Raw genomic sequence first — 18,680 nt, 5'->3', positions numbered from 1 at the left:
TTATTAAAAGCCACTGAACAACGCTTACAGCTGCCTGGACCAAAGTCTCCTACTTATTCAATTACTATTTCGGTTCCCATCTGGAATAACGGATGTAGAAATCTCAGCAGATACCTTTTTAAATCAATACTGATCCCTCAAACGTGCAAAGAATTGCATCCGTCTCATACTGAAGTGTCAAAATACCTTCCTTAAAAAAAAAAAAAAAAAAAAGTGACCCAGAATGTGTTTCAATAGGTCATACACTGCAAAACAAAGCTACAGGTTTGTGAATCTCAAAGGTGGAGGGTATTTCAAACAAGTCAAACTAACAGAAATACCCTCATGCTGCCTCTGTTCCTGCCTTGCAGGAGGAACCACAAGGGGAGGGTAAACAAGAAGGAACTGATGGCAGAGGCTGGAAGGCACAGGCAGCCTGGCACCCTGTCACGGAAAAGCATAGTACTCAGGTCAGAAGCTTAACTTTAATCTAAGTCTCTGTCTCCAGCAGCAAAGCAATGTATGTTTTCATATCAGTATTATAAGTGTTAATCATGCTTCTTGTAGGAATGAATCAATTGGATTTGAAAGATAGATTAATAAAGTGATAAAATGTACACTCTAGAGGTGACACTGCAGCTCAGATCAATTTTGCTTTCAAGTCATAGACAGGCATTCATTTCTACTTCAGCAAGTTATAACAGTACCACAACAATCTCACACAGGTCTATATACTAACATTTGCACATACATGCATTGCACTGAAAAGAATTCCTTCCTTCTCCACAGGTCAACAACTGGAAATATTTAACCCTGCACCTCCTGAAAGAGGCAACCTCTGATGTTTCCTTTAGTATTTGTAAAGCCAACTTCTCCAAACTTAAATGCCAAAACCCAACCAAAAATGTATCTTAATTTTCCTTTCTCCCATGATTTCCCATAGTGATCCCAATATCTCCTACCCCACAATTCTACTGCTTACCACTTTCACAGCTACATTCAGGGCAAAACCAAGTAAACACATATTAGAAATTTCTTTTCTATTATGTGTCACAGGCACTAGTCATTCAAAACTGAAATGCACTTCAAACAACAAGCAAGGTTCCAAAAGTAAAGTAGAAAAAGTTTTCTTAAATTCAGTGGACAGAGATACAAGAATGCGTATTAATATTCATACCTAGTTCAACATAAGGAGCCTTATTTACGTTCCTTCAAATATATACAGCAGTCTGTAAAACCTGCCTTAAACATGTATTCAGATTACAAGAACCCAAGCACACTTCAAAACTGTTCTTGGTCAGGAATCAACCCAAAGCCAAACCATTACATCACAGGTTCCCTATAGCTCCCATAGGTTCACATCCCCCTAAGTTACCTCCAAGCCTCTGCATCACCAATAGGTGTCCCAAACGGAGCAGACATTCATCTCTAGGACCAATGAACATGCTGAGCTTGAAGACAGTGTTCTGGGTAAGTTTGTAGCTGTATTATTTATACTTTCATTTGAACGTAACAGGAGGCAGGCCTTCCAAAACTATTTGCATGAACAAGATGAAAAACAAAACATGCCAGAACAACTTTCCCTCTCAGGACAGTCAGAGTAAGGACACAGACCTAGGACACACACCCGCAAAGTGAGCATAGCAGAAATACAAATACGAAGATCTCTCTTATAATTTCTATTTAAGATCTGAAGGAAAACAAAGCAAAGATACCTTGATGCATCTGTTTTTTTTCATTCAAAAACATCGCGTTGGGGGGGGAAGCATTATCTGGTTAAATGCATAGAGCTGGAAAATTTCTCAGTCATGACATTATGTCTGCTAGAGGTTCAGATATTATTAATAAACTCTTAAATGCTGCAGCTACACGTAGAACAGATATCCAAACAGCTGACATGATGCCCATCGCAGAAGTGGAAGATTATAGATTTTTAACTGAGGAAACAACATTTCTTTCATGCTTTGCTTACTTCCTCCTATCCCTAAAGATCCTACCTTTGTGATTTACTGTGGTTTGGAACAATTTAATTGCATTCATTTATTTTATTCAGATACAGCTGCGGTTTCCCTTTTGGGAAAGGAGTCTAGCTTTAATATTTAAGTATCAACTCAATATTTTAATTGTTTTAATTATACATGAACTCGTTTTAAGCAAGTGTAATAGCTAAAAATTTGAGTGTTTAAGTAAGTCCAATATTTAAACCCTGTCAGGCTGAGGTCACTAAAAAAACCCCAAGCCTCTAGCAGATTATTTCCTTTCTTGTTCTTCCCTCCCTCCCACCCCACCAGCAAACAGAATGTCTAAACACTGCCAGCTGTCTCCCAGATAGGCCTGTCTAGCTGCAATGCTGCTTTCTGCCTCGAGGAGAGGAAACCAAGGCTGAGACTCCAGTAAGGAGGTGCACAGATTACCGGTGCTTCACACCGCACTGGCTGGTAGCCTCCCCGAGACCTAACTGAGCACAGGAGCCTGGCTCCTCGCTTCCCACTGAGCCAAACTGAACAGATGGAGAGCAGCCATGAACCCGTGAGCAGACACGACCATATGCAAGAGGGACTGGACATTCCTGCACTGATGACATCTTAGAACAACAGTGATTCTGACTTTTTTGGTCTTCTGGAGCTCTGAGTAACTTAACATCTTCTGGGAAAAGAGATTGGCGTGTGCTGATTAGTGTTACCAAGCTCCCATTTCCTCTATGTCTGTACATTATTTGCAGGAAGTAAAAGCTGAAAGCCTCTTTTGCATCTCTTCTATCTCAGAAACTGGGAGGGCTCATAGCTATGCATTTCACAACAGGGCCAGAAGTCAGCTCCTCAGGCAGATGCAATTGCAAACAAAAAGCAAATGGCAACTGCGAATGCTCATCCTGCAGCTCCTCTAGGGGCCTGCTCCAGCAGGAGCAATGGACTTGTAAGAATTAGGCTCCTCCGGGATATCCCACACCAAGGAAAAATCCATGAGTCTCCTGTGAAGTACAAACACCTCCACTTCCTTGTACATCATGGTTTTCATGGCCAAAGTGATCAGGCAACAATACAGAGACTGGGCTTCACAGAAGGGAGCAGAGGGAAATCCTAGGCTAGAGCCTTGGCAGCTATTAGGAAAATGAAGGTCTCCTGAAACAGACCACTGTAAGCTGATGCATGGCATTTAAAAGGCACAAAGCATCAAGCCAACCGGTTTCAAATAAACGTGTTGATTTTAATCCTTTATCATAATATTAATATTATCAATATGTATATGTATATCAATATATAAAAATATGTCTATGAAAATATATTCACATAAATAAAAACTCATATATAAAATATATGAACATATAGACACGTAATATAAATATATAAGGTATATATAGAGAGAAATATGTCAAAATATTATATCGAAAAAAGCACTATGTCCCAACCACCGCAATGTCAACGAAACAAGTTAAGACACTGGCTATGCCCATACACAGCAAGGCATGATGCTAAGTCAAGCCCTCTCTCTCCCAGGCCATTGGTGACAAAGTTGGATGCAGCTGGAGGGATGAGAGAGACACTTGATCTTCTGGCACATGACTGCCTTTTGGGTGGTCCCAAGATAAAGAGGTGGAAAAGGAAGGCCAGAATCCTAGAGCACATCCATCTGACGCTATAGAGAAGACACGAAGCTGGCTCTCTAGCTTGTAGAACATACTGGTACAAGACCCGAGCCAATTAAGCCCTGTTAACCTGCAGAAAGACACTGCCAGCTCTGCAGCCTGCAGCCTTGTAGAAATCTTGGGGATGTCTGGCCATGCTCCTCCGCACAAGGTTGGCATGCCCTCTGGAGCTCTAGCATGCTGAGACAGGGTATTTCAGCTCAGCAAATAAATACAGCAACAATAAATGGCATCAATTATTCACTAATGGAATTATGTCTCGTAAGTCAAACAGAATCTATAACCTGAAAAATCTTTTGCTTAAAAAATACCATGATTTTTTAATTGGTTTTATATTCCCTGCTAAGATTACTCAAAGCACCGTACACAAAGGGCTTGGGAAAAGAAGTCACTTAATCAGATTAAAAGGAAATCACCTACCGGCTGGGAACCTAGCAGCTCCCACATCCTCAATTTATTTGTATAACCTCCACCTGTAAAATACCCTTTCTAGGGCATTGCTAAGGCTGCAGTCCCAGCATTAGCTATTTGCTCAGCTTTACTTCTTAAAGCAGACAAAAAGGATGACCTGCAGCTTTCAGAAAAGCTTCTTAATATTAAGAAATGCTTGTGAAACTTAAATCAACATCACATTCATACAGATGCTCGAGGCAAACGGTTCTGTTCCCACCACAAACAGCAATCGTTGCTCTGTAGACGTGACAGATTTTTTCTGGAGCATCTGGAAGTTGCTGCTTGTAAAGAAGAATCTGACTACCATAATTAAATTAGCTCACCGTTTTTAATTATTTTGGCACCACATCTCAAGTGAGAAGCAGCCAAACAATTCAACTTGCTACAAGTTTCTGTATCATTTTTGCAGCATTGCAAGGTACTCAACCTGTGACACTCACATGCATTCCTGTTTGTCTTCTCCAAATGGAAATATGGACACCTGAATCTATAACAAAGGGCAAGTAAAGGACATGAGACAAATCTCTTTCAGTTCAGCTTTTCTCTTCCCTTCTATAAGGACTGTTTCTTCAGCAAACTAATTCTATGCTTGCAACTGCAGCACCATTTCATCACCCTGGTTGACATCTTAGATCCTCCACTCCTGACCTCTTTAATGACTCCTGCCTGTTGTCCAGCCCCTGTGTACTGTCTGCATTTGCTGTCTGGAGTTGTCATCCTCAACTTTCCTCCCTTCAGCTGCCATTCCTTGGTTTCAAAGGATTATTTTCCTATCAGCCTCTGAAGATGCCTTCCTAGCCAAACCCCTGTTCTCTTTAAGGCAACTTCAGTTTCACTGCTAACGTCCTTTGCCTCAGTGATGCCTTTGTATTATCTGAAGACACTACCACATCTCATTGCTCCACCCCCAAGTCCTCTTCAACTCTGCTCTCTTTAGATACTCTCTACCCCTTAAACAAGACATATTTTATCATGCGATGTTACACACATGCTAGTCAACTTCATAATTGCTCTGGTACTTAACACAAACCACAATTCTGGCCATTTGTGCAATAATTCTATGTGTTGCTTGGAAAAATGCCAATCTACATAAGCCAGCAGACACCAATACCCTGATTTTGCTGGTTTATTGCCCTAGTGGCCCAAATCTGTCTTTATCATCAGTGTCAGAACTTTCCATGCACTGCTTCAAACAGCTCTACATAACTGTCTGCACAATTTCCCTTCCCCTTTTCAGGATGCTCACCAGCTTAGACATCCCCATCCCAACAGCTGGCAAGACCCAAGACTACAATATCCATCCAGAACACCGCTGCACAGATCCTGTCTACAGGGTGTCATCTGAACACCCCACGCCAGCTCTCCTCTGCAGCTAAAGCAGTCTTCCTGCTTTCAGACATCCTGCTGCTTACACCGCAGTGCAGCTGCCCACAAATAACCATTAAATTACTTTCCCCTTCCCATTCTCCTTTATCAAGACACCAATAAAAAAAACCAAACTGCACTACAGCACCAGCACACTACAGCTTCTGTCACCCTATTCAGCAACATGGTCCTACTGTTTCTTTACACATTTGCCTGGCTGCTTCCATCCACTGTCTCTGATCTTCTACTTAAACAACAATACAAATAGTTATTTGGAAGCCTCTGGAGCGTCTGTCCCTTCACAATATGTAACATTTAGTGAAGCCCCAAGCAACACAACAGTCCTTCTTATCTAAAGACCCCTTTCAGAAAGGGGAGTCAAATTAGCAATTTTGTCCCAAGTGCTGAAATCACACAAACAGAAAATGTATTTCACACACAATATCGTAGAAAAAGAAAAAATCAATAGTTTGCTCTACACAGCAACCTAAAAATCAGCACGCATGACAGAATGAATACTGAAGGTGAAAACCAACTACACGATCATATACTTGCAAAGAAACTGTAATTTTACTTTACGTGCATTTTTCCCCTTCATCTTATACTCAATGTATACCAATTCAATCAAATGAAAAGAAAAAGAACCAGCTATTCACTACTGGATTATATTTAGCAATGGGTAGTCTAACATATTAAAGCATTTTTCCCACCAGTACTCAGCCTGAATTGATACTGTCAACAGCTGCCAATAACACAAGACATTCTGCAGAATGAAAGAAAGCAGATTTAAGGAAAAAAAACCAAAACACTAAAATATAATTAAAGGTAAACTACCAGCCGCATGATGCTATAACCACAGGCATGTTACTTCTACAGATGTGTAGTTCTCATAAAGGAAATGCAAAGGCCCTTCCTTGCAGCCAGGTGGTGTTGCATGGCACCAGTGAATAAAGGCTGCTCAATTATACAGATTATGGATCTCACAGGGGTTCCCATCCAGGCCAGTAATAGCAGTTTTGAAAAACAGGAACACTATCAGCCTTAGCAAAGTTTAGATCAAGCTCCACTGTAGCCAGATCCCAATATCCATGACTTCTCTCACAAGGCAAACAGTGCTCAGGGGACGATAACCGCAAAAAAAAGGCTGTGGACTAGTTTGATTTAGCAACATCCATTTATACTTCCTAGCCCAGCAGAAAGAATTTAGCTTAACATCTGGTGGTTCCCAGAGTAACACTTCCTAGCCTGGGATGTGACATCTAATTCTTAATAATAGATGAACCAATAGCTTTTCTCCTCTGTTCTCAAGAAATGCAGGAATTAAACTTAAAACTGGCCACACCAACTAAAGTCAGTACTCGCAGCTTGAAGTCAAACTCACAGCTTACTCAAAAGGCAAACAGTCTCATGAAGTCATTCCTTTTGAGGCAGGAGACCTGCATGGACTACGAGTCACTTCAGGCTCTAATACAGATGAAATATTATCCAGATGCTTCTTTGAAGTGTTCTGTTATTATTGGTGGGTTTCAAAAGCAGATGTAAAAATAAACCACCTGCCACGCCCTTCCACTGCCAGAATAATCAATGATTATCTACCCAGGAAATCTCTTCCCAGTTAACCCCCATATATGATCACACATACAGCTGGCATGGCTTTTTGGAAGATGCCCTTCCAACACACAGAAAAATCATCCAGACTTAAAAGTCACCACAAAGCACATACACAGTCAAGAAGATCCTATAGCATGAGTAAAAGATTGGATGTTAAAACAATACCAAAGTCATTATTACCTTTGTGGGTTTTTAATCAGATCAACGTTTGGTTTTGGTTGGTTGGTTTTGGGTTTTTTTTTCATAAAAGGAAACATAAGAACACTTTCAAGTAGCTTAAAGTCATATCAAGGGAACATTATAGCAAGAAAATTCATCCTGTAACATCTGGTAAGCAAACCATATTGGTTATGACTTTTTTTTTTTCAGAAGAGAACAAGAAGTATATATGCAAAACAAAAAGCAGCCATCTAAAACACTTGATTGCATGAGCACTAGGTCCAGATTCAAAAGTAAAGATATTTTTCTGTGACTTACCAGAATTTCTCTTTGACACGAGCTTCAAATTCATGCTGACTACAGTACAGATCACAAGAACCAAGAGAACAAGAGGCTTCATCTTTCACTTTCTGTGACAGCTGAAATGCAAACATAGTATGAAGTCTGAATCACAGCTCTTCACTACAACAAAGCAGCAGCTACAGTTAAACATTTCTCAGAGAACCATTACAGGGCAATGGCTTAATCTAGTGACTTTGGGGTTTATTTTTATGCAGAGGTAGCAAAACATAATAGTTCAAAGTAACTGTCTATGAACTATTTGCATCTAACACACAAAAGGGTTGGTCTTCTAAAATGACACTTTGAAAATATTACTTTGCTTTACAAAACCATAGGATTTAACTGTTTATTTGAAATAGCACAGGTATAATCTGGAAGATTTTTGTAGCTTATTTAAGGGAGAGACTCTGATGGTCAGGCTTAGTTTTATGTCATACAAAGAGGGCATATGCTTAAAAAACCTTCACATTTTTCAGGAAAAGATAAAAGAGTAGGTTATTCATGCAATTTTTCTTAGCAACCTCATTTTCCCACTGGTGACTTTTTAAAAGCTCCTAGAATGAATTAATGCTATTCCAGAGATTTCTCCTATAAAATGAGGTAAAGACAGGTGAACAAAATTCAGAAATCAATGAATGCAGGCCTCGGGATTCTTACCAAAAAGATAAAATAAATCTCTCCTGTGAAATTTACTACCTGCCTTATATTACATACATTTAAAATAAAAAAAGTAAAAATCTAGTTTAAAATTGTATTTTTATTTTTAAGTTTTGCTGGAACTAATTCTGTTTTCATTTACAAGTATGAGGTCATTCAAGAAAACACAGCAAGAGCAAACTGAGGCTCCTTATCTGCATTTAAAAACAGGTAGAATGAATCTGAACTCAGCAAAGCCCCTCTCTCTCTCTCATTTAATTATAAGCTAGAGTCCTCAAACACATGCTTAGCTTGAAGTCACAGGCCTTTAAGTGGCTTGATATATTTAGACTCCAGGAATTTATCTCCAGATCAGATAAAGACTTTTGATCAGGACCCTTATTCTCAGATAAAGAGGGCAGTCATCTAAATCAGTACACAATTATTATTTGGGACAAAAGAATCAGCATTTTATAGCAGTTTCTTTTAAACAGAAATGCATAAAACTACCAGCATTAGCAGCCAAAACCAAGGCAAATGAAACAGAACCGTTCCTTAAACACTGTACCACATCCACCCGCCCAGCCTGCTCAGAGGCACCCTCAACTCGGGGACCAGCCCAGACCCTGGCAGCTCTGAACGTTTGCTCAGTGTGACAAGCCAGCAAGACAGTGCAATGCCCTGTGGTTCGCTAAAAACTATTCAGCTTAATCTGAGTTTATTACATCAAATATTCTTCCCTTGTAATTTTACTACCAGCTTACTACTGTGTGAAGAAAATGTAAGGAACCCTGTATAATCTTTTACACAATGGCAATTATGCTGCTATTAAATTATTTCAAAATTACTACTTAAAATTGAAGTTTTCCCCTTCTCACCTTACCACACTATAAATTATAAATAGGCAGTGGATTTTTCTTCCCCCCCCTGAATTCTATGTTCCCGTGGGCACTTTATGCCTGTTGATTCCCCACAGTAAAGACACTAAAGGAGTTCTCAAGGAATTATAAGCGCTGAAGGCTGTCTGACAGTGGTTAATGGCAGAATTAGTATTCACTCTTCCTTAACCTCACCTTGGAGTACCAAAATCCTGAAACATGCAAGGCCATCTTGACAAAAGAGCTTAAAAAAAAAAGTAATTGAACTAAATCTTGTGACAGATAATTGTAACGATGATGTTATGCTAGAATGATTTTCAAGTGTAGCTTTACAAATTACTTTCTCCACTTTCCTCCCTTCAGATATTACAGCTGAAGTACGTAACTCCTAGGTCTTTTTTCATATGGGTCCCTCCATCCCCATTCCAAATGAGCTATGCTGTATTAAATACACTTAAAAATTCAAAGCAAGTTCTGCTGGCCGACATTAATGCTAGAGACAGGGAAATTCTTGGTTCTATCAGCATTGCTTTTTGAAGCCCTGGTCTCACCAAGGAAGTCAGTTTCTGTACCTGCAAAAGTCAGGAAAACACAGTAGGGAAAGGGCAAGAAATTACTCCACCACCCTGTCATTCACAGCTGGGCCCAGAGCCTCAGCCTGTCACATCTGACACGACCCCACTAAAGCTGGCATGAAAATACACATCAGTTTGAAGTGCCATCTTCACCATTCGAGACCTCCAACCCGAAGAAGGTAGGATCAGTCACACCGGTGTGACCAAGGGGTTGGCTGGTTACTGTCCTGAGACAGCAGGCAGCCATAGACAACAATGCTGTTCAAACTGGTTTTTAAACATACAGTTTTACAAAGAATGCAAGGTATGGTGTAAGATGTATTTCCTCCAGAAGCATGTCAAGCAGCCAGAACAGGGAAAGTTCTATGTGTCCAAGGCAAAGTCTCTAAATTTGCTCAGGAGATTTCTGGGGCTGAGCCTGCCAAGACTCCCATCATGTCTCCCAATGGGACCAGTCTCACAGCTCCCTCCTCTGAGCCATTCGCTCACCTATCAGGCAGCAGGACAGACTAGAGACTCCAGACAACCCTGTGCTAGACCTACCAGCACTTCTGGAAATAAATGCATAGGAAAGTGTCTATGATCTGATGAAGAACATGAATAAAACTGTGCTAGCCTGAAGATAAATAAACGGGATAAACCAGTTAACATTTAATACCATTTTTCTGTAATTGAGGCATTTTCCTCCAAGCAGGGCTGATTTTGTCATTTGACAAACTCTCCCCTCACAGGCACTCATCAGCATTTCCCCAAGGAGCTGCTTACTCTGATGCTGCCAACTCCAAGCAGCTGTGAGTAGGGGCTCACAGCTGTAAAAAGAATGTATCTACTGGATACATCTTACAAGAGGGGGACCAAGTTTAGGACCACTCCCAGAAGAGTAGAGATGACATCTTACTTAATAAGGACATAGAAATACCAATTACAGCTAACTTGCCCAAGATCACCAAGAGGAGAGACACAGAATGAAGTGCTTGTTGAGAAAAGAACCGCTTAACATGTTAATCCAGCCCTTGTTGTGACGTGCCAGGTTGCATTTGTATCGAGGTAAGTAAAGGGAGGTTGCTACCATCAGAGGAGAAGCAAGGTGACAACTATATTCTCAATAATCCCACTGCTAACAAGGCTCCCCCTTCCCTCCCCATACCATTTGGTGCTACAGACCACAGACTTCAGGCAGCTTTCCCAGCCTGCCATAAGCATCCAGCAGCTACAAGGGGACTGGGATGTGGTGCAGCACAAATTCTGTTCTAACAGAAACCCTGACTCCCGTATGCCTCCTAACGCCCTTCACTTGTGTTGACAAACTTAGTTCTTTCTTCTGAGTCCTCAGAAAATAAGGCTTGTGAAATTGCATCCCATTTTCTTCATGTACTGCTCGCTGTCCTGCCAGCACCCACTTTAGCTTGCATAGCTTCCCAGACTCAAAAGAATTTCAAGTTACAAGGTTAGCAGAAAGCACTCAGAAACAAGAAGGAAACTGGAGCATTAATATTCTGCACAAAACCCAGCACTGAGATGCCCAAGTTCCTACTTTAAACATGATTTAGTTTTGCTCTAATTTCTACCACAAGCTTTGTTTACACAGTGTTCCTTTTCAAAAGAAGGCAAGAAAAGTGGTGCATGTGTGCACTCAGGCACACATCTGTGCACAGACTGAGATTTGCTGACACACCATGAGGCTCTGTAGGTTCTGGTTTCTCCACAGAAGCAGTGATGCAAAAGGTGCTCATTAAAAACAGCAGCCCACCTCTTCAGTGGTTTCCAATTGTCAGGTTTTGCTGCTGAGAAGTCTCACCGACATAAATTACGGTTTTCACCCCACACAGAAAGGATGAAATGGCAACAGTAATTCTTCCCTTGTCTTTACAGTATGCTAGATAGTGACTTCTGTTCATTTCTTTTCATACCTTTTACCCGCTCCACTTTTTAAGGCTTTGAATTTTAATATGAACTCTCTCTCAGGTCTTCTCTTCTGCCAACACACCACACTTTCAGCTGTTTATTACTGAAAGATTTCCAGTCTATATAAAATGCTGGACAGAAGCAATCCACAATGGGCACCAGTCCCTTTTTGTCAATACCTCAAACACAAACAAAAGAATATGTAAGATCAGAGATGCGTGCTAGTTCAAATAACATATCTTCAGCTCTACTTGATATGGGTCACGCAGCATTCTTCGCTCTGTTGCTCAATAAGCATCAAAGAATATTTCATTTTGCCTAATTCACTGTGCATCTTCACCATCATAACCAGCCACTTAAGTTGTCTAAATATGCAATGAACATTAATTCTACCAGGCAGTGTGCATTCAGCATTTGTCTTGCTGGATTTGAGCCTCCATTGGACTCAGCTCCTTAACTAAATTCACATCTGGCTAATTCTCCTTGTTCAGCTGAAATTCTATGAGAAATTTAAAACCAAGGTAAGCACGGAAGGAACCTGGCAGCGCTTATGTTGTGTGAACTGAAAGTAACCAGCAACAATGAGACATCTAAAATGTCTGGGATTATTACTGGCTCAACAGTGTATCAGCTGCATGACAGCAATACAAAAAGGAAAGACAAAGGTATTGTCCTGAGGAAGCAAAGGGAACCACAACTAAATACACAGAACACCTGACAAGGTTGCAACACCAATCTGTAATGATTCCTTCAAAGGCTGCATGAAAGAAAAGGAACAAACAGTAAAACTCACAGATCTTTTGTGATGTGAAGGGGGTAAACACAGAATCTTACCTGTTATTTGAGAAGAAACAAACAGCACCACCTCTCAGGTGTTAACACTGAGGTTTTGCTTGAAAGATTATAATGCATCCATTAAAAAGTTAAATATCCTCCAGATGGCAACCACAGAAGTTACCAAGAAGAGCACCTTAAAGCTTCAAAAGGCACCTTACAGTGTAACACCAAAACAAAACAATGAGCTTTAGTGGCAGGCACAAAAGAAAAATACCATGGATGGCCTCCACACAGTAACTTCTCCCATTAACATTCCTGGCTGCAAAGAGTAGAAATTATTTTAGTCATGTTAAAGCAGCAAACCGACTCAACACTATGAGCAGGGCTGGTCTGCCCTGTAGAGAGAAAACCCTTCAAGCATTATCACAAGAACTTTCCCATGCAATAGCTGCCTAAAATAGTGCTCATTTATGGCCAAACATGAAGAATAGGCAATGGAAATATCCCCTGAAACACTCCAAATACAGATAAAGATTCCAATGTCTATAGAATCAAAATGCTAACCAGAGACGTTAGCGATGAGCATACAATACAGGCACTATTCTAATTCTCTACTCAGAAAATTCAAAAAAACCCTGAGCAGCCCATCTTAACGATTCGTGAACCAAAAGAACTAGAACTACTCAGCGCTGATTAGCAGATCGAGTACTATCAGCTCACACCACACACTGACCTCAATTCCCTAAGCAACTCACACAGAATTCAAGTTCATTATATCTTCAAATTGGATTTTAAATCCCTGAATCATACTCCTCCCTTATTATAACAACCCCTGCACTTGGAAATAGAGAAAGCAACAGTAAGGAAGAACAACAAGAACAACAAAGGAGTGGGAAAGTTAACGATTATTTTTTAAGCCTCATGCCCAGCTGCACCATCAATGATGTACTGATTCAGCACTACCCTGGATTCTACAGAGAACGATTGTTCCAGTCTTAACTTCGCAATATTCTAACTACGCATCCCAGGATATATGGATATGCTTGTCCAGTATCACAGCTTTTAAATTCGAGTAGTCCAGGCCTTTTATAGACATTCAAAGTGAAATACGTGTTGTGGGAGGAGGATTACAGCTGTACTTCAAGCCCTCATGGTTTATGAGGTCAACATAATGGATCTATTAATTTACAGCCTTTTTTCCCCACTAGAGTAGGAGCTATTAATATTCAACATATATTTACTCCTGCAGATTGTGGTTTAATCAATACAGTACTTCAGGCAACATGAAGTACCGTAGGCAATGTAAAGACTGCCAGACCCAGAGAGTTTAAGTTTAGAGAGTGGGGCTTAGCCTCTTACCACTCTGCAGAAGTACTTAGAAGATTATAGAAAAGCCAGCTGGGGGAGAGAAGAAAACATGAAGATGGTTTACACTTGGAAAGCTAAACACGTACGCTAGTACCGGGGAAAGGGGAGTGATTTTAAGAAACAGCTTAAATCAGCCTAAGTCCTAGAACTGACACAGTTACAGCAAAACAGTTCCCAAAGCAGAGTAAGCTGCAGCAGTAATCACAGCCACCCGCGGGGAAAGAGGAGCCCCAGGCCTGGGCGACCACATACACTTCCCAACACTGAGAAGGCCACCGGGCACTGTCCCAGGAGGGCAGACAGCTTCTGGGCTGCGATGAATTTGGAGGTTACTCTCTCAGACCCAACTCAGCCAGCCCACCCTGGGCTGCGGAGAAGCTCTGCTCAGAAAAAAAGGACTCTGAACCCTGCTTTTTAGCTCACCACGGGGAAAAACAGCAAGTTGCTGATGAGAACTCTTAGGCTTCAGAGTTGCTGATAAGCCTTTAAGTTCTGGAAAACCCATGGCTTCACCTGACTCCAGCTCTTCAGTTGCTGACCACTGAGCAAACACCACTGCTCAGGTCATGGCCTTTTTCTCCTAAGTGCTTTAGATGATCTCACCAGTGATCACAGGTTTCCACTACAGAGCCTTAACCACAAAAGGGGAAGACATTTCGGATTAAAAGAGATGATCAAAGTGCATTCTCACCCACACCAATTTCAAAACTCACTCACCGCTCTTACATCAGTAAGGAAGTCTGTCCACTTTGCAGCAGCCTATGCAAAAGCATTAAGCCAAAAGATTAGATGCTTTGCTTCTTTCATACTCATACCAACCTAGCTCCCCAAGCAGCTTTTGTAGAAAAACTATTAAAAACGGAGAGAGAGAGACAGTTCAAAGAAAGGTCTCAATCCTGAAAGATAGCATATCCCTCCTCTTCCCCCCACGCTGCTTTTCTTGTTCCCCTTGTGTTCCTCAAGGCTCATTACAGAGGTGCTCAGCACAAAACAGAACTAGATTTTAGACTGGGCTGCCATCTGCATGCTGAAATGTTCCCTGCTTTTATAGAGGAACTGCTTTTACAGCATCTTAAAACAGGCCTCTTTCCAGGACCACATAGAAGATGGACTGCAGTTGTTAGAAGTGTCAGCTGTATTGACTTTATATCTGCTCCTATATACATTCATGCCTCTGCAATATTTACACAATAACAATATTTGCACTATTCATGGCAAACCTGGTCCACATTCACTCCCATACATTAATGAAACAAGCACCAAGAGAACACAACTCCACATGCGATGTGCTTAGAATTTCATACCTTGGTCTCATTCATGGCCACATGCTTCCCTAACTAATACACAATGCTCCAAGACAACAGAATTAACAGAAAAAGATGGCATACTAGCTGTTACACTTCTTATAAAACACTCTTCCACAGTTTTCCACTTCGAAAGCACAGTTCCAGAAAAGCAAGACAGGGCACTTCGCTGTGCTGTCAGCAAAGGCAAGTTGCTTTCACTGTACTCAGCACTATCTCATAGTACCTTAAAGTGATAAACATATTCTTGATAAGGATTTTTTTTTCCTTTACATAACCAGAGGCTAGCCTTTACCTATATGTATTTTTTCAGATTTGTCTGGGTAAAAATAAGAATTAATTAAGCAAGCAAACCCCCCAGAATTTCAGAATCATGAGAAACTGCTTATAGAACATTACTTGCAGATATTTTGTAGAAATCCTGTAAACAATGGGGTTTTGTTCTAATGCAGACCAAAATCAAATTAAAATATATATTTTATGTGCCCTGGAATTGCCCTGCCAAGTAGACATCCTTGTTAATTTAACTGTTACATAAAGCAGTGACAAGAGGGATAGAAGGAACTCTCTTCCTGTAGTGCTTTTGGGGTGGAGAGGGGCTGGAAAGGACAGGATTAGCCAAGCAACCCCTACAAAAGTTTCTAACATGCAGTCTCTCTCCCACCAGCTTTGTCACTGAACTTAACACACCCCTCGGTCCTCCCACCAATTCCATGGGTGGCTTACCTAGATCAAATACCAGATGCCAGAGGAAGCCCTGACCATCAAAGCTAGCAAAAAGGTTCTCATTATTTTCAGCAAGGGTAAGATCTCTTCCCTTTGTCTGCTTTTCAAGGCTGTTCGAAGAGAGGTTTATTTTTAGTTGGACATCCTGGAAAGCAAACAGCCTCTTAAAGTGCCTCTTTATTTTGTGATACAGTTTAAATGTTCACTTCCCTTTCCAGCACTAAAGACCTCCTGATAAATAGCTCAGACTCACATTGTTTGAGGAAGGCTTAGAAACAGAGAGCAGACACTGTTTCCCATACAGCCCTTTAAGGCTGTTTAATAGTTGTTCACGATTTAGCATCCCTTGATATTTTCAGCTTGAGCCTCAGTTTGAAGTGAGAGATTACTTAGAGACTGAATGTTTTGGAGAGTAGGAAAAGTCCATACCTTACACATGCTTGATTTTTATTTCTTACTGTGAGTAAAACTTCTCAGCCCCTTCCCTCACACGCACAGGTGAAGGCCACCAGCCCCAGCCCTCCCTGGCAGCCTCCCCACTCAGCCAGCAGGGACGGCTGGCTGCACCAGGCACAGATATGCTCCTTGGAACTTTCCCTCCACCTCCAGTCCCACAGGGGCATGTCAACCCAGGACACAAAAAAATTTGGACCAAACAGCCTCGCCCTTCCAAATGCCACAAACAAGACATTGTTTGTAGCTTTAACTGGGTAATTGTAACAGGAGCCCTCCTCTGCCCAGGAAACACCTTCGGGCAGTTAGGAAACAAATTACTCTGCCTATGCAAACAAACCAGATCCCTGTACAGACCCAGCCTGACCAGAGAGCCTCTCCTGGATGCTCCTGTCATCTCCAACCACGCAGAGCATCCCAAGGTGTATGGGCCTCATACGCTGTCCCCGTTTCCTCCCCCTTTCTCTCTCCAGCAGCCTATCTGCATCTCTGCCGGGCTCCTAACTCACACTGCCTCCATATGCAAGCTGCCCATTACTTCCACAGGGAACTGGAGCCAGCAGCTACCCACACCTCCAGACACGCACTTTTAAACTCTCCATAGCTCGAGCTTATTGTACAGTGGCAAGGCACAACACCTTTGAGATCCTGAGCCCAGCAAGTACGCTCCTACTTGCCTCTGCCTTCTTCACTCCTCTGCAGCCTCCTCTGGGCTTAAGGCTGTAAAGCGCAGCTTCTTCTGAGGCCCTGGCCTCCAGCCTCCATCAAACCAAGAAACCTCAGGCCAGTCCCTGCCTGATCAGGGGTGATCTGTGCCACAAGAACAGACCTTCTGCTGAGCTCACCTTCTCCCCAGCAGCCTGTGAATCCCTCCCGACTCTCTCAGGCTCTTTTTTGATCTGAGTTCTGTTTGGAGAGTGGCCAGTGCCCCCACACTGGTTTCCAACAGCTTCAGCTACTGCACTGCTTCAAAGTGCAGCCACTAGACTGGCAGCCCTGGAGATTAAAAGGCTTTCCATCACTCAGCTCTGCAAGATACAAAGCAGTTCAGACAAAGCTGGCTGGTGCCACATCTGTACAAGGGCTCCAGCAACTGTGTGGCATCCACTAAAACAGCCTAAAGGTGGCCAAGTGCATTAATGTGGCACAACTGGGTTTTTTTCTTACCCCTTGTGCAAGCAAATCTTCCTTCCTTCTCCCTCCCTCCCCTGCCCCCCACTTTACTGCTAAGGCATCAGTCACCAAACAATTTGAAGACAAACTCCTATAAGCTTCCAGGTACTGTTAAATTAAAAGGGTGGTCTGCAGAGAACTCTTGAACAACTGAAGATTTCCCTCTCTCTCCCCTGTGCTCACTTGCAGCCCAAGCAGGGAGGTGAGTATAAGGAAGTCTTGTGATCGGCTAACATCCCTGAACATTCCCAGCTGAACATCCCTGAACATTCCCAGCTGAACATCCCTCCCTGGCACCCAGGGGCAGGCCAGAAGTGTATGCAGGGTATGTGCTTTCCAGCATCCTTGGTCACCAGGTAGAAAGCTTTAGTTCAGTAGAGGAAGGTCTCCCCTTGCAGACTCAGATCTGGAGCAGGCTGGAGGTGCAAGCTGCTGCCTAGCAACATGAGCACTCTGCGGGGAGGTCAGAGCATGCCCCCGTCCTCCCACTGCAAGAGGTCTCCTTTGCACAGAGAAACACCCTCAAAAGGATGTGATCCTTCGTAATTTCTTGGAAAGCCATCCCGCACATCACCAATCACAAGCCCTGCTTAACCACGGACTCGCCAAATCCTGAAGAGCACTGCCTGTGCCTTGGTAAGCTGCCAGAAGTCTTCACCTCTCCCATTGACTGCATGTGTGTAACACCCCACTGGCTCAGAGAGCCCAAAATCCCAAATCCCAGCCTGTCCCTCCACCTCCTCCTCAGCCACTTGTCCATTATTGCAAAGCAAGAACCTGACTGTCAGCTTCCTCCCCAGACTTACCTTCTGCCTCAGGTCTGGCATGAGCAAAGCTTTTCAGCCACCGTGTCCTCAAAGCTGGCCTGCTGCTGCCTCCGGAGGGAAGCCCCTTCCCACACACTACACAGAAGCAGAGAACCTGCTCTTACAGCCGAGATACCTGACAGATAGCACAGACCACCAGGCAGCTGCACAGTTTAATCTCTGCTAAGAAATAACATCCCCTTTCAAGCAGTGACAGCTGGCGTTTGGGGTGAGTGCCTCTCTTGGGCAGGGATGCAATCACACTCGCACAGCGCCTGGGCACCCTGCAACAGCCCTTCGCTGCTCCCACGCAGGCAGCGCCTCGCCTCGCCACGCACCGACCTCTAACCATTCACTGAAAAACCTCAAGACTACACATACTCTTGACGGTATTACCGTAACAGCCACAAAACCCACACATACTCTAAATTTTATTTTTTTTTTTTTTAAATGATCAGGTTAAAAACAAGAGAGTGTAAACACTGCACAGGAGCACAGGGAAGTGCCAGTTCCTGCCAGGATGG

At 42.5% G+C, this 18,680-nt stretch overlaps 1 protein-coding gene across 2 annotated transcripts in view; it reads right to left on the bottom strand.

Annotated features, from left to right (window-relative positions):
* Positions 1-18,680, bottom strand: part of IL1RAPL2 (interleukin 1 receptor accessory protein like 2) — a 393,210-nt gene that overhangs the window by 373,319 nt on the left and 1,211 nt on the right. For both annotated transcript variants that reach the window (XM_055818354.1, XM_055818355.1), the window contains exon 2: positions 7,532-7,632. In XM_055818354.1, the coding sequence (XP_055674329.1) occupies positions 7,532-7,613 (82 nt within the window). In that variant the 5' untranslated portion in view covers positions 7,614-7,632. The remainder of the gene's footprint in view (positions 1-7,531; positions 7,633-18,680) is intronic.

This window comes from Falco peregrinus, chromosome 13 (assembly GCF_023634155.1).
Source record: "Falco peregrinus isolate bFalPer1 chromosome 13, bFalPer1.pri, whole genome shotgun sequence".
Taxonomy (NCBI): domain Eukaryota; kingdom Metazoa; phylum Chordata; class Aves; order Falconiformes; family Falconidae; genus Falco; species Falco peregrinus.
Note: the sequence above shows the minus strand (reverse complement) of the source record. Positions and strands in the feature narration are given on the sequence as shown.